This window comes from Jaculus jaculus, chromosome 5, assembly GCF_020740685.1.
Source record: "Jaculus jaculus isolate mJacJac1 chromosome 5, mJacJac1.mat.Y.cur, whole genome shotgun sequence".
In the NCBI taxonomy this organism is placed as follows: domain Eukaryota; kingdom Metazoa; phylum Chordata; class Mammalia; order Rodentia; family Dipodidae; genus Jaculus; species Jaculus jaculus.
This window is the reverse complement of record NC_059106.1, coordinates 3535813-3549846: the sequence shown is the minus strand read 5'-3', so window position 1 is coordinate 3549846 and position 14034 is coordinate 3535813. Positions and strand designations below refer to the sequence as shown.

The 14034-nt window shown below is 51.8% G+C and overlaps 1 protein-coding gene across 1 annotated transcript; it reads left to right on the top strand.

Moving 5' to 3' along the window:
• The first annotated feature begins 6783 nt into the window (after window positions 1–6783).
• On the top strand, window positions 6784–13512 carry LOC123460952 (Kruppel-like factor 18). The gene is given in 5 exon segments (XM_045151339.1): window positions 6784–6961; window positions 7223–7476; window positions 8151–8207; window positions 8694–8777; window positions 13378–13512. Coding segments are annotated over 5 exon segments (708 nt in total).
• Window positions 13513–14034: the final 522 nt, after the last annotated feature.

The window sequence follows — 14034 nt, the reverse complement described above, 5'->3', positions numbered from 1 at the left end:
TTAGGGGTGGAAATGGGACTGGACAGTGTTTTCAAGAGACAAAAGCCCATGGCTGGGTTACGGTGATTCTGTTACTGTCTCTAGATGGTGCAGGTCTAGGGACCCTGCAAGAGGGACCATCAGACAACACTGTGGTAACAGGAGCCAGGCCGTCAGCTCCTGGGGATGTGGCTCAGCGGTGGAGAGCATTTGCCTATTATGTTCAAAGTCACCTCCCAGCACACAAACAATCAGACTAATTAAGATGTACTCTGCATGTATCTTTTTGAGGAGCGAGGGTCTGGAATCATGTAATACGAAATGACTTAGGAGTGTTGGTAGAGCCAGACTAACAGAATCTGCTGTTATTCCCATAGAAAGTTCGATCTGTTCAGCTATTGAGTGAAAGGAAATGAATATAAAGCATCTTTTAGTATACATATTGTTGTTGTTATTTTCAGGGGGAAAACAAGGTCTCATAGCAGTAATCTGGCCTGCGACGCCCTCTGTAGACAAGGAAACTTGATCCTCCTGTCTCCACCGCCCATTCCCATGTGCTAAGATTACAGGCTGTGTCTCCATATCCTGTTTTGCTTTTTTTGAGGTAGGGTCTCACTCTGGCCCAGGCTGACCTGGAATTCATTATGTCGTCTCAGGGTGGCCTCGAACTCACGGTGATCTTCCTACCTCTGCCTCCGTGCTGGGCTTAAAGATGTGTGCCACCATGCCTGGGTCACAGCCTATTTATTTTTTAACTTTTTTGTTCATTCTTATTTATTTATTTGAGAGTGATGGGAGGGAGAGGGGGAGAGAGAGAGAATGGGTGTGTCAGGGCTTCTAGCCACTGCAAACAAACTCCAGAGGCATGCGTCCCCTTGTGCATCTGGCTAATGTGGGTCCTGGGGACCGGGGTCCTTAGGCTTCACAGGCAAGTGCTTAACCACTAAGCCATCTCTGCAGCCCTCACAGCCTGTTTTTATGAGGTGTTGGGGTCTGAACTCTGGGCTTCATACAGGACAGGCTGACATTCTACCCACTGAGCCTCATCCCAGCATGAACCATCTTTTGGACATGTGACCAAAGAGAGAGGAAGTGCCTTGGGGTCCCAGGCAATACAAGCTTGGGAGAGCCCATACCCATTTAAAAAGTATCTCAGGGGCTAGAGAGATGGCTTAGCATTTAAGGTGCATGCCTGTGAAGCCTAAGGACCCAGGTTTAATTCTCAAGGTCCCATGTAAGCCAGTTGCACATGGTGGCGCATGCATCTGGAGTTCATTTGCAGTGGCTAGAGGCCCTGGTGGGCCCACTCTCTCTCTCTCTCCCCCTCTCTGTGTCTATAATATATTATTAGATATAATATAATATATATATATTTATTTTTTAAAAAATAGATGTAGGAATCTATTCTACATCTAATGATTGCAAGTCATTCACTTTTATTATAAATAAATTAATTTAAAAAAATCTCAAGCTTGGACTAAGACACTGGCTCCCAGCTGTTACTGTGCGGGTCATCTGGTGTTTGTGGCCCTACAAATAATTGCCCATCAATAAACTCTCTGTGTTATACAGTAGGGGCAGGTCACAGGCTGGGGTGGGCCCATCTGTGGATTTTTGTGAATTAATAAAAAGGGGTGCCCCTTCAGCAGTCAGGGCCAGCATGAGCTTACGTAGCCCTTCTGAAACGTGGGGCCTGAATGCCTGCCTGCCCTCCACACAGTCACCATATCTTGTCTTGAGCAGCCCAGGGTGTGTGAGGTGACACTTGTGTTTTCTTCTGTGAGATTCAGTGCTCAGTGTGTTTTCTAGTTTTAGAAAATTCCACAGCATTGTCATCTCTAATATTAAAGGAAATGGTAACTAGATACCACAGCTGTAATTATAGCCTTTGAGCAAGGACAGGGACTTCAAGGTCACATTTCCTTCCTGTGTTCTTACTGGGGCTTGGCAGATCCAGTTGCTCAGGCTAGGCCTGTGTTTCTTTTTTTATTTTTCTTTCTTTCTTTTTTCTTTTTTTTTTTTTTTTTTTAGGTAGGGTCTCACTCTAGCCCAGGTTGACCTGGAATTCACTATGTAGTCTCAGAGTGGCCTCAAACTCACAATGATCCTCTTACCTCTGCCTCCCAAGTGCTGGGATTAAAGATGTGCACCACCATGCCCGCCTAACTTTTTATTTTTATTTATTTTTTGACAGCTTCTATACTTACAGATAGCAAAATGATAATTCCCTCCCATCCCTCACTTTCCCCTTCACAAATCCACACTCCATCATATTTCCTTCCCATCTCAATCAGTCTCTCTTTTATTTTGATGTCATGATCTTTTCCTCCTATTATGATGGTCTTGTGTAGGTAGTGTCAGGCACTGTGAGGTCATGGATGTCCAGGCCATTTTGTGTCTGGAGGAGCACATTGTAAGGAGTCCTACTCTTCCTTTGGCTCGGACATTCTTTCCACTAAGTCTTCTGCAATGGATCCTGAGCGTTGGAGGGTGTGATAGAGATGTTTCAGTGCTGGACACTCCTCTGTCACTTCTCAGCACTATGGTGCCTTTTGGGTCATCCCAATGGTCACTGCCATCTGAAAAGAGAAGGTTCTCTAACCAAAAGTGAGAGTAGCATTAATATATGGGTATGAACCTTAAGTAAAGTGTTTACAGGGCAGTTTGGTGAACATAATATAATGCATTTAGCCAGACAACAGCAGGACTTGTGAGCTCCCTTGCCACCATTTTTGTTTTTAAATTTTATTTAAGACAGGCATGGTGGCACACACCTTTAATCCCAGCACTCGGGAGGCAGAGGTAGGAGGATCACTGTGAGTTTGAGGCTGTGGTGGTTTGATTCAGGTGTCCCCCATAAACTTAGGTGTTCTGAATGCTAGGTTCCCAGCTGATGGAGATTTGGGAATTAATGCCTCCTGGAGGGAGTGTATTGTTGGGGGTGGGATTATGGGCTTTATAGCCAGTTTCCCCATGCCAGTGTTTGGCACACCCTCCTGTTGCTGTGTCCACCTTATGTTGGCCAGAGGGTGATGTTCACCCTCTGCTCATACCATCGTTTTCCCCTGCCATCGTGGAGCTTCCCCTCGAGCCTGTAAGCCAAAATAAATCTCTTTTTCCCAGAAGCTGCTCTTGGTTGGGTAATTTCTACCAGCAATGCGAACCGGACTGCAACAGAGGCCACCCTGAGACTACACAGTGAGTTCCAGGTCAGCCTGGGTTAGAGTGAGACCCTACCTTAAACCTCCACAAAAGTTATTTACTTACTTATTTTAGAGAGGAAGAGGCAAATAGAGAGAGAATGGGCACACCAGGGCCTACAGCCACTGCAAACAAACTCCAGACACATGCCACCTTGTACATCTGACTTATGTGGGTACTGAGGAATTGAACCTGGGTCCTTAAGCTTCACAGGCAGGTGTCTTAACTGCTAAACTATCTCTTCAGCCCTAAAAACAATTTTGTTCATATTTGTTATACATGGTGCTGTGTTACATAAAACCGTCTTCACATAGGTGTGTGCTATGCCTTGACCAGCGTCCGTGCACCTTCCTTCCTTTCACCCCCTGGTTCTTGTCCCATCTTGTCTTCTGAAAGTCCTTCCTCCTCATGTGCGGTTTAGATGTAATAGTAAGAGCCTGCCCCTTCTCCATCACTGTTCATCAAAGATTTTTTTTTTTTCATTCTTTTGGTTTTTCAAGGAGGTAGGGTCTCACTGTAGCCCAGGCTGACCTGGAATTCACTATGAACTCTCAGGGTGGCCTTGAACTACAGTGATCCTCCTGCCTCTCCCTCTCGAGTGCTGGGATTATAGGCATGTGCCACCACGCCTGGCTTTAAGGACCTTTTTAAGGGCCATACTCTGCACTGAATTCACCTTCTAGAATGGACTGTTCCATACAGTTTCTAGCAGAATGGCCACAGGTGTGGGTTGGATTTGCACAAAACTGGTGGAAGTACTTGCATTATTGTTCATGTCTGTTTGTGTACATGCATGCTTATTCATTTGCAAGGAGAGAGAATGAACGAATGAGCCTGGGCGCTCCAGGGCCTCTTGCTACCACATACAAACTCCAGACGCAGGTGTTACTTTGTGCATCTGGGGACTTAAACCTGGGCCATCAGGCTTTACAGCAAGTACCTCTAAATACTGAGCCTCTCTCCAGCCCCCAAGTTTGCATTTAAAAATATTTTAATTTATTTAGTCATTGGAGGGGGAGGAGGGAAGGAGGGAGAGAAAAGCAGAGCTAATGGGCACGCCAGGGCCTCCAGCCACTGTAAACAAACTCCAGATGCTTGCGCCATCCAGTGCATCAGGCTTAAGTGGGTCTGGGTCCTTAGGCTTCACAGGCAAGGAACTTAACCATTAAGCCATCTCTCCAGCCTCCATATCTTTTAGATTTGTAAAAATATTTTATTTGTTTATTTGAGAGAGACAGAGTGTGTGTGTGTGAGCATGTGTTTGCCAGTGCCTCTGTCACTATAACCAAATTCCTGATACACACTCCATTTTGTGTATCTGGAGTTGGTGGGTTCTGGGGAATCAAACCTATGATATGTAAGCAAATGTCTTTAATTATGGAGCCAACTCTCCAGACCCCGTGAATGGATTTAATGCATACCTATGTTTGTGGTGTTTACATGCATGTAGGTGTGCCTATTCACATGTGGAGGGGTTGGCTGGCGATCAGTACCAGCCATTTCATATCTGTGTGCACGTGGGGCGGACGTGACAACCAGCTCTCTTCATGTGTGTGCATGTGGGGCGGAGGTAAAAACCAGCTCTCTTCATGAGTGTGCAAGTGGGACGGAGGTGACAACCAGCTACCTTCATGAGTGTGCACGTGGGGCGGAGGTGACAACCAACTCTCTTCATGAGTGTGCATGCGGGGTGGAGGTGACAACCAGCTCTCTTCATGTGTGTGCACGTGGGGTGGAGGTGACAACCACCTCTCTTCATAAGTGTACACGTGGGGCGGAGGTGACAACCAGCTACCTTCATGAGTGTGCACGTGGGGCGGAGGTGACAACCACCTCTCTTCATGAGTGTGCACGTGGGGCGGAGGTGACAACCAGCTACCTTCATGAGTGTGCATGTGGGGAGAGGTGACAACCAGCTACCTTCATGTGTGTGCATGTGGGGCGGAGGTGAGCACCAGCTCTCTTCATGAGTGTGCACGTGGGGTGGAGGTGAGCACCAGCTCTCTTCATGAGTGTGCAAGTAGAGCGGAGGTGAGCACCAGCTCTCTTCATGAGTGTGCATGTGGGGCAGAGGTGACAACCAGCTCTCTTCATGAGTGTGCATGTGGGGCGGAGGTGAGCACCAGCTCTCTTCATGAGTGTGCACGTGGGGCGGAGGTGACAACCAGCTCTCTTCATGAGTGTGCACGTGGGGCAGAGGTGACAACCAGCTCTCTTCATGTGTGTGCACGTGGGGGGGAGGTGAGCACCAGCTACCTTCATGAGTGTGCACATGGGGCAGAGGTGACAACCAACTCTCTTCATGAGTGTGCATGTGGGGCGGAGGTGACAACCAGCCCTCTTCATGAGTGTACATGTGGGGCGGAGGTGAGCACCAGCTACCTTCATGAGTGTGCACGTGGGGCGGAGGTGACAACCAGCCCTCTTCATGAGTGTGCATGTGGGGCGGAGGTGACAACCAACTCTCTTCATGAGTGTGCATGTGGGGCGGAGGTGAGCACCAGCTCTCTTCATGAGTGTGCACTTGGTGCGGAGGTGAGCACCAGCTCTCTTCATGAGTGTGCATGTGGGACGCAGGTGACAACCAGCTCTCTTCATGTGTGTGCACGTGGGGCGGAGGTGACAACCAGCTACCTTCATGAGTGTGCACATGGGGCGGAGGTGACAACCAACTCTCTTCATGAGTGTGCACTTGGTGCGGAGGTGAGCACCAGCTCTCTTCATGAGTGTGCATGTGGGACGCAGGTGACAACCAGCTCTCTTCATGTGTGTGCACGTGGGGCGGAGGTGACAACCAGCTCTCTTCATGAGTGTGCACATGGGGCGGAGGTGACAACCAGCTGTCTTCATGAGTGTACATGTGGGGCGGAGGTGAGCACCAGCTCTCTTCATGAGTGTGCACGTGGGGCAGAGGTGACAACCAGCTCTCTTCATGAGTGTGCACGTGGGGCGGAGGTGACAACCAGCTACCTTCATGTGTGTGCATGTGGGGTGGAGGTGACAACCAGCTCTCTTCATGAGTGTGCATGTGGGGCAGAGGTGACAACCAGCTCTCTTCATGAGTGTGCACGTGGGGCGGAGGTGACAACCAGCTACCTTCATGAGTGTGTACGTGGGGCGGAGGTGACAACCAGCTCTCTTTATGTGTGTGCACGTGGGGCGGAGGTGACAACCAGCTCTCTTCATGAGTGTGCACATGGGGCGGAGGTGACAACCAGCTCTCTTCATGAGTATGCACGTGGGGGGGAGGTGACAACCAGCTACCTTCATGTTTGTGCACGGGGGCGGAGGTGACAACCAGCTCTCTTCATGAGTGTGCACGTAGAGCAGAGGTGAGCACCAGCTCTCTTCATGAGTGTGCACGTGGGGCGGAGGTGACAACCAGCTACCTTCATGTGTGTGCATGTGGGGCAGAGGTGACAACCAGCTCTCTTCATGTGTGTGCACGTGGGGCGGAGGTGACAACCAGCTACCTTCATGTGTGTGCATGTGGGGCGGAGGTGACAACCAGCTCTCTTTATAAGTGTGCATGTGGGGCGGAGGTGACTACCCGCTCTCTTCATGAGTGTGCACTTGGTGCGGAGGTGAGCACCAGCTACCTTCATGAGTGTGCATGTGGCGCAGGTGACAACCAGCACTCTTCATGTGTGTGCACGTGGGGCGGAGGTGACAACCAGCTCTCTTCATGAGTGTGCACGTGGGGCGGAGGTGACAACCAGCTACCTTAATGAGTGTGTACGTGGGGTGGAGGTGAGCACCAGCTCTCTTCATGAGTGTGCACGTTGGGCGGAGGTGACAACCAGCTCTCTTCATGAGTGTGCATGTGGGGCGGAGGTGAGCACCAGCTACCTTCATGAGTGTACACGTGGGGCGGCGGTGACAACCAGCTCTCTTCATGAGTGTGCACGTGGAGCGGAGGTGACAACCAGCTCTCTTCATGAGTGTGCATGTGGGGCGGAGGTGACAACCAGCTCTCTTCATGAGTGTGCATGTGTGGCAGAGGTGAGCACCAGCTCTCTTCATGTGTGTGCACGTGGGGCAGAGGTGAGCACCAGCTCTCTTCATGAGTGTGCATGTGGGGCGGAGGTGACAACCAGCTCTCTTCATGAGTGTGCACGTGGGGCGGAGGTGAGCACCAACCTTCTTCATTAGTGTGCATGAGGGGCGGAGGTGACAACCAGCTCTCTTCATGAGTGTGCATGTGGGGCGGAGGTGACAACCAGCTCTCGTCATGAGTGTGCATGTGGGGCGGAGGTGACAACCAGCTCTCGTCATGAGTGTGCATGTGGGGCGGAGGTGACAACAAGCTCTCTTCATGTGTGTGCACGTGGGGCGGAGGTGACAACCAGCTCTCTTCATGAGTGTGCATGTGGGGCGGAGGTGACAACCAGCTACCTTCATGAGTGTGCATGTGGGGCGAGGTGACAACCAGCTACCTTCATGTGTGTGCATGTGGGGCGGAGGTGAGCACCAGCTCTCTTCATGAGTGTGCACGTGGGGCGGAGGTGAGCACCAGCTCTCTTCATGAGTGTGCACGTAGAGCGGAGGTGAGCACCAGCTACCTTCATGAGTGTGCACATGGGGCGGAGGTGACAACCAGCTCTCTTCATGAGTGTGCATGTGGGGCGGAGGTGAGCACCAGCTCTCTTCATGAATGTGCACGTGGGGCGGAGGTGACAACCAGCTCTCTTCATGAGTGTGCACGTGGGGCCGAGGTGACAACCAGCTCTCTTCATGTGTGTGCACGTGGGGCGGAGGTGAGCACCAGCTACCTTCATGGGTGTGCACGTGGGGCGGAGGTGACAACCAGCTCTCTTCATGAGTGTGCATGTGGGGCGGAGGTGAGCACCAGCTACCTTCATGAGTGTGCACGTGGGGCGGAGTTGACAACCAGCTCTCTTCATGAGTGTGCACGTGGGGCGGAGGTGACAACCAGCTCTCTTTATGTGTGTGCACGTGGGGCGGAGGTGACAACCAGCTCTCTTCATGAGTGTGCACATGGGGCGGAGGTGACAACCAGCTCTCTTCATGAGTGTGCATGTGGGGCGGAGGTGACAACCAGCTCTCTTCATGAGTGTGCACGTGGGGCGGAGGTGACAACCAGCTACCTTCATGAGTGTGCACGTGTGGCGGAGGTGACAACCAGCTCTTTTCATGTGTGTGCACGTGGGGTGGAGGTGACAACCAGCTACCTTCATGAGTGTGCACGTGGGGCAGAGGTGAGCACCAGCTCTCTTCATGTGTGTGCACGTGGGGCGGAAGTGACAACCAGCTACCTTCATGAGTGTGCACGTGGGGCGGAGGTGAGCACCAGCTCTCTTCATGTGTGTGCATGTGGGGCGCAGGTGAGCACCAGCTACTTTCATGAGTGTGCACGTGGGGCGGAGGTGACAACCAGCTACCTTCATGATTGTGCACATGGGGCGGAGGTGACAACCAGCTCTCTTCCTTTGTGTGCATGTGGGGTGGAGGTGAGCACCAGCTACCTTCATGAGTGTTCACGTGGGGCAGAGGTGACAACCAGCTCTCTTCATGAGTGTGCACGTGGGGTGGAGGTGACAACCAGCTCTCTTCATGAGTGTGCACTTGGTGCGGAGGTGAGCACCAGCTACCTTCATGAGTGTGCATGTGGGGCGCAGGTGACAACCAGCTCTCGTCATGAGTGTGCACGTGGGGCGGAGGTGACAACAAGCTCTCTTCATGTGTGTGCACGTGGGACGGAGGTGACAACCAGCTCTCTTCATGAGTGTGCATGTGGGGCGGAGGTGACAACCAGCTACCTTCATGAGTGTGCATGTGGGGCGAGGTGACAACCAGCTACCTTCATGTGTGTGCATGTGGGGCGGAGGTGAGCACCAGCTCTCTTCATGAGTGTGCACGTGGGGCGGAGGTGAGCACCAGCTCTCTTCATGAGTGTGCACGTAGAGTGGAGGTGAGCACCAGCTACCTTCATGAGTGTGCACATGGGGCGGAGGTGACAACCAGCTCTCTTCATGAGTGTGCATGTGGGGCGGAGGTGAGCACCAGCTCTCTTCATGAATGTGCACGTGGGGCGGAGGTGACAACCAGCTCTCTTCATGAGTGTGCACGTGGGGCCGAGGTGACAACCAGCTCTCTTCATGTGTGTGCACGTGGGGCGGAGGTGAGCACCAGCTACCTTTATGGGTGTGCACGTGTGGCGGAGGTGACAACTAGCTCTCTTCATGAGTGTGCATGTGGGGCGGAGGTGAGCACCAGCTACCTTCATGAGTGTGCACGTTGGGCGGAGGTGACAACCAGCTACCTTCATGAGTGTGCACGTGGGGCGGAGGTGACAACCAGCTCTCTTTATGTGTGTGCACGTGGGGCGGAGGTGACAACCAGCTCTCTTCATGAGTGTGCACATGGGGCGGAGGTGACAACCAGCTCTCTTCATGAGTGTGCACGTGGGGCGGAGGTGACAACCAGCTACCTTCATGAGTGTGCATGTGTGGCGGAGGTGACAACCAGCTCTTTTCATGTGTGTGCACGTGGGGTGGAGGTGACAACCAGCTACCTTCATGAGTGTGCACGTGGGGCGGAGGTGAGCACCAGCTCTCTTCATGTGTGTGCACGTGGGGCGGAAGTGACAACCAGCTACCTTCATGAGTGTGCACGTGGGGCGGAGGTGAGCACCAGCTCTCTTCATGAGTGTGCATGTGGGGCGGAGGTGAGCACCAGCTACCTTCATGAGTGTGCACATGGGGCGGAGGTGACAACCAGCTCTCTTCCTTTGTGTGCATGTGGGGCGGAGGTGAGCACCAGCTACCTTCATGAGTGTGCATGTGGGGCGCAGGTGACAACCAGCTCTCTTCATGAGTGTGCACGTGGGGCGGAGGTGAGCACCAGCTCTCTTCATGTGTGTGCACGTGGGGTGGAGGTGACAACCAGCTACCTTCATGAGTGTGCACGTGGGGCGGAGGTGAGCACCAACTCTCTTCATGTGTGTGCACGTGGGGTGGAGGTGACAACCAGCTACCTTCATGAGTGTGCACGTGGGGCGGAGGTGAGCACCAGCTCTCTTCATGTGTGTGCATGTGGGGCGGAGGTGAGCACCAGCTACCTTCATGAGTGTGCACGTGGGGCGGAGGTGAACACCAGCTACCTTCATGAGTGTGCATGTGGGGCGGAGGTGACAACCAGCTCTCTTCATGAGTGTGCACGTGGGGCGGAGGTGAGTACCAGCTCTCTTCATGTGTGTGCACGTGGGGTGGAGGTGACAACCAGCTACCTTCATGAGTGTGCACGTGGGGCGGAGGTGAGTACCAGCTCTCTTCATGTGTGTGCACGTGGGGTGGAGGTGACAACCAGCTACCTTCATGAGTGTGCACGTGGGGCGGAGGTGAGCACCAGCTCTCTTCATGTGTGTGCACGTGGGGTGGAGGTGACAACCAGCTACCTTCATGAGTGTGCACGTGGGGCGGAGGTGAGCACCAGCTCTCTTCATGTGTGTGCATGTGGGGCGGAGGTGAACACCAGCTACCTTCATGATTGTGCACATGGGGCGGAGGTGACAACCAGCTCTCTTCCTTTGTGTGCATGTGGGGCGGAGGTGAGCACCAGCTACCTTCATGAGTGTTCACGTGGGGCAGAGGTGACAACCAGCTCTCTTCATGAGTGTGCACGTGGGGTGGAGGTGACAACCAGCTCTCTTCATGAGTGTGCACGTGGGGCGGAGGTGACAACCAGCTCTCTTCATGAGTGTGCACGTGGGCTGGAGGACAGCACCAGGCGTCTCCCTCTCTTGCTCTGTATGTTTTTGTTGAGACACAAATGTGGCTAGACTAGACTTTCCCTAGCATCCCAGTTCACCTCTGTAGCTGCTGGGATTAAAGGCATAGGCTGCTGGGCCAGGCTCTCCTTGTGATGCTGGGCATGTGAACTCAGATTCTCAGGCCATCTCTGAGCCCGCTGAAACATGCATGGATTTATGTGGCTGCTCTCTAAAGACTTTCTTATACCATTTTGACTGTGTCATTCTGCTTCATTGAATCTGGTGGAAAAAGCAGTGTCACTTGTTGTTTGGACTCTCATGTCATCATTCCGACGGCCTTTACAGAGCCAGGGAGGAACCCCAGAGGTACCACTGCTAGCTGGATGCTGGATGACTGAGCAGAGGTCCAAGGTGCATGAGTTGTGCTTGGCCCAAGTCATACATGAGTTTGTGGCTGAGACCCAAGCTGCTGCCCCAGCCTAGCGTCCTGCTTGCCGTGTGACTGGCTGAGAGTCCTGTTCCTTGTGGCTGCCACATGGATTTTACACGTTTTATATGGGGGGGGGGTCTCACTCTAAGCAAGAAGGACTAGGAACCTACTCTGTAGTACCAAGCTAGCCTCAAAATCACAAGGATCCTCACACTTCCAACTCTTTAATGCTGATACTAAAGGCATGTGCCACAACACCCTGCTTATTAAAAAATTTGGAAATTAAAAGAGTGAAGCTAACATCATAGGTTAGAGAATCAGCTCTCTGCAGAAGAAGGGTCAGATTTATCCAATCCGCAAAGAAGTCTGACATATGGCCATGTGCCAGCCCGAGTGGTTCTTGTGCAAACTGAGCAATTTTTTCATGTTCACCTCTCACTTACAAGTGGTGAGCCTCCTGCCTGCTCTTATTCTTCCATGTCATATGGGAATTTCTCATGATTGTGAGGAGCATGTAAGGCCACAGCAAATTCTAATTGCGTTCACAGTGGACCGTGTATTACATACTAACTGTATTTCCCTTGATATCTGTGAACATCACTCAATGAACGAGGGGCACGTCTGTGATGATCCAATACTTACCTCTCTGGTCCTTCATTCCACATGCATCCATTGTTGGGTCAGGATGGTTCTGGAGAGCCTGTGAGTGGGTACCCAAACCCTTAGAATACACGTTTGCACCCTGACACTCCTAATTCTTTCTGGCCTGGCTTCAGCAATTTTGCCCTGGGCCTAGAAGGCATAAAGAATGCCCATACTTGCACATGGGTTGGATGTTAATCATATTGTCGGGAGACTCCTATGTGTCTACTGCCTCGAACAGACATCGGTCCTCCTGCTAGAAAGGTGCTCACGACTCACTGGTGGGTTCTCACTTCACCTGTAAGCTCTGCATGTGCCATGCGGATGTGACCACTTGAGTCACATGTGTGTCAGGGGCCTCCTTTCCCTAGCACACGGAGATCTCCTGCATCTTCGTGGCCTTCTCTTTGACCTAAAAGCTCCCGATTCTCTAACCCCCTAGGTTAGAGAATCGGCTCTCTTCAGAAAAAGGGTCAGATTTCTGTAATTCACAAAGATGGCCAATGCCAGGCCATGGGCCAGCCCAGGTCATTGTTGTTCAAATTCAGCAATTTGAACCCCTCCCTTACAAGTGGTGAGCCTACTGTAATGGAGCTGTCTGAAATGTGAGGGAGCAGGGGGCAGAAGGTGTGTTTCGCTGGGAATGAGACAGCTCCAGAAAGTATCTTTTAATGGGCTGGAGGAGGAGGGCCTCCATGAGCGCCAAGCCAGCTGGCAGAGCAGGAGAGCCTGCCTCCCATATCAAACATTCAGAGATGTGAAAATCGTTGAGAATGTCTGAGTCCACTTCCGTGGACTGCTCACTTACCCTTGTCACTGGCGATGATTAGGTGTCACCTCTTCTCAAATGTGCAGGGATGCTGGTCCAGGTTTCTTGGGAGAGAGCCTGACAACTCCAGGACTTATAAGGAGCGGTGTTTTCTTTCCACCCAATGACAGAGGCGGTAGGACTCTTGCTTGTGGGTTGAATGCCACTCCTATAGGTTCTTGCATTCCTTCTTGACGAGTGTTGAATAGGAATTGATTTGCTTACCTACTATGAGAATAAAAGGGCGAGGTACACACGACAGGTGCTGGCCGAGGAGGCCCTCTCTCTTCAGAAACCTGTGTTGACCACATTTTCATCTGGACCCCCTCCCCCACGCAACGGGGAGCAAAAAGTATTTTACTTATTTAAGTATGAGACAGAAAGTGAGAGATAGAGAGAGAAAGGGACAGATCCAGGGAATGGGCACACACGAGCGTCCCCTTGTGTCTCGGGCTTGCGTGCACCCTGCGGGTTCGAACCGGGGTCCTTTGTCTTCACAGGTAAAGCCTGTAACCACAAAGCCATCTCGCGGCTGCCACGCATCCCGCGGCTCTTTTCCTTTTCCTTTTGCCTTTCTTTCTCCAGCAAGGCTTGAATTCTAGTACCGGTGACCTGGGATTCAGGATGTGGCCACAGGTTGGCGGCAATGTCACGTTCATCCTCTTATCTCTGCTGGCAGTCAAGGTGCCTGCCACAACTTCAAGCTCCCGGTGTTTATGATACTCAACTGCTCTGCTCTTGAGAAGTGGAGACTCAGTGAAAACTAGGCAAGAAGGGTCAGAAGTTAGAAACAGGCCTAAATGTTTGTCCTTCAACGGGGATATCCTAGAAAGAAATGTGTACGTGACTTCCATTTGACCCACCGACGTCGCTATCATTTTCTGGCAAGTCAAGATATCATTCCAGTGCCAAACACAAGAACCTGTTTGGAAAACTGGAGACGCTGGGTGCAGTGTCGTCTACAATGTCACCATAAAGCCTAGTCACGCCTGCTCGTTTTCTGCCATGTCACATGGGAATTTCTCATGATTGTGAGGAGCATGTGAGGCCACGGTAAATTCTGACTGTTCACAGTGGACCGTGTATTACGTACTTACGGTATTTCCCTTGATATCTGTGAACGTTACTCAATGAACGAGGGGCACGTCCGTGATGATCCAATACTTACCCCTCTGGTCCTTCCTTCCACCTGCATCCATTGTTGGGTCAGGATGGTTCTGGAGAGACTGCGAGTGGGTACCC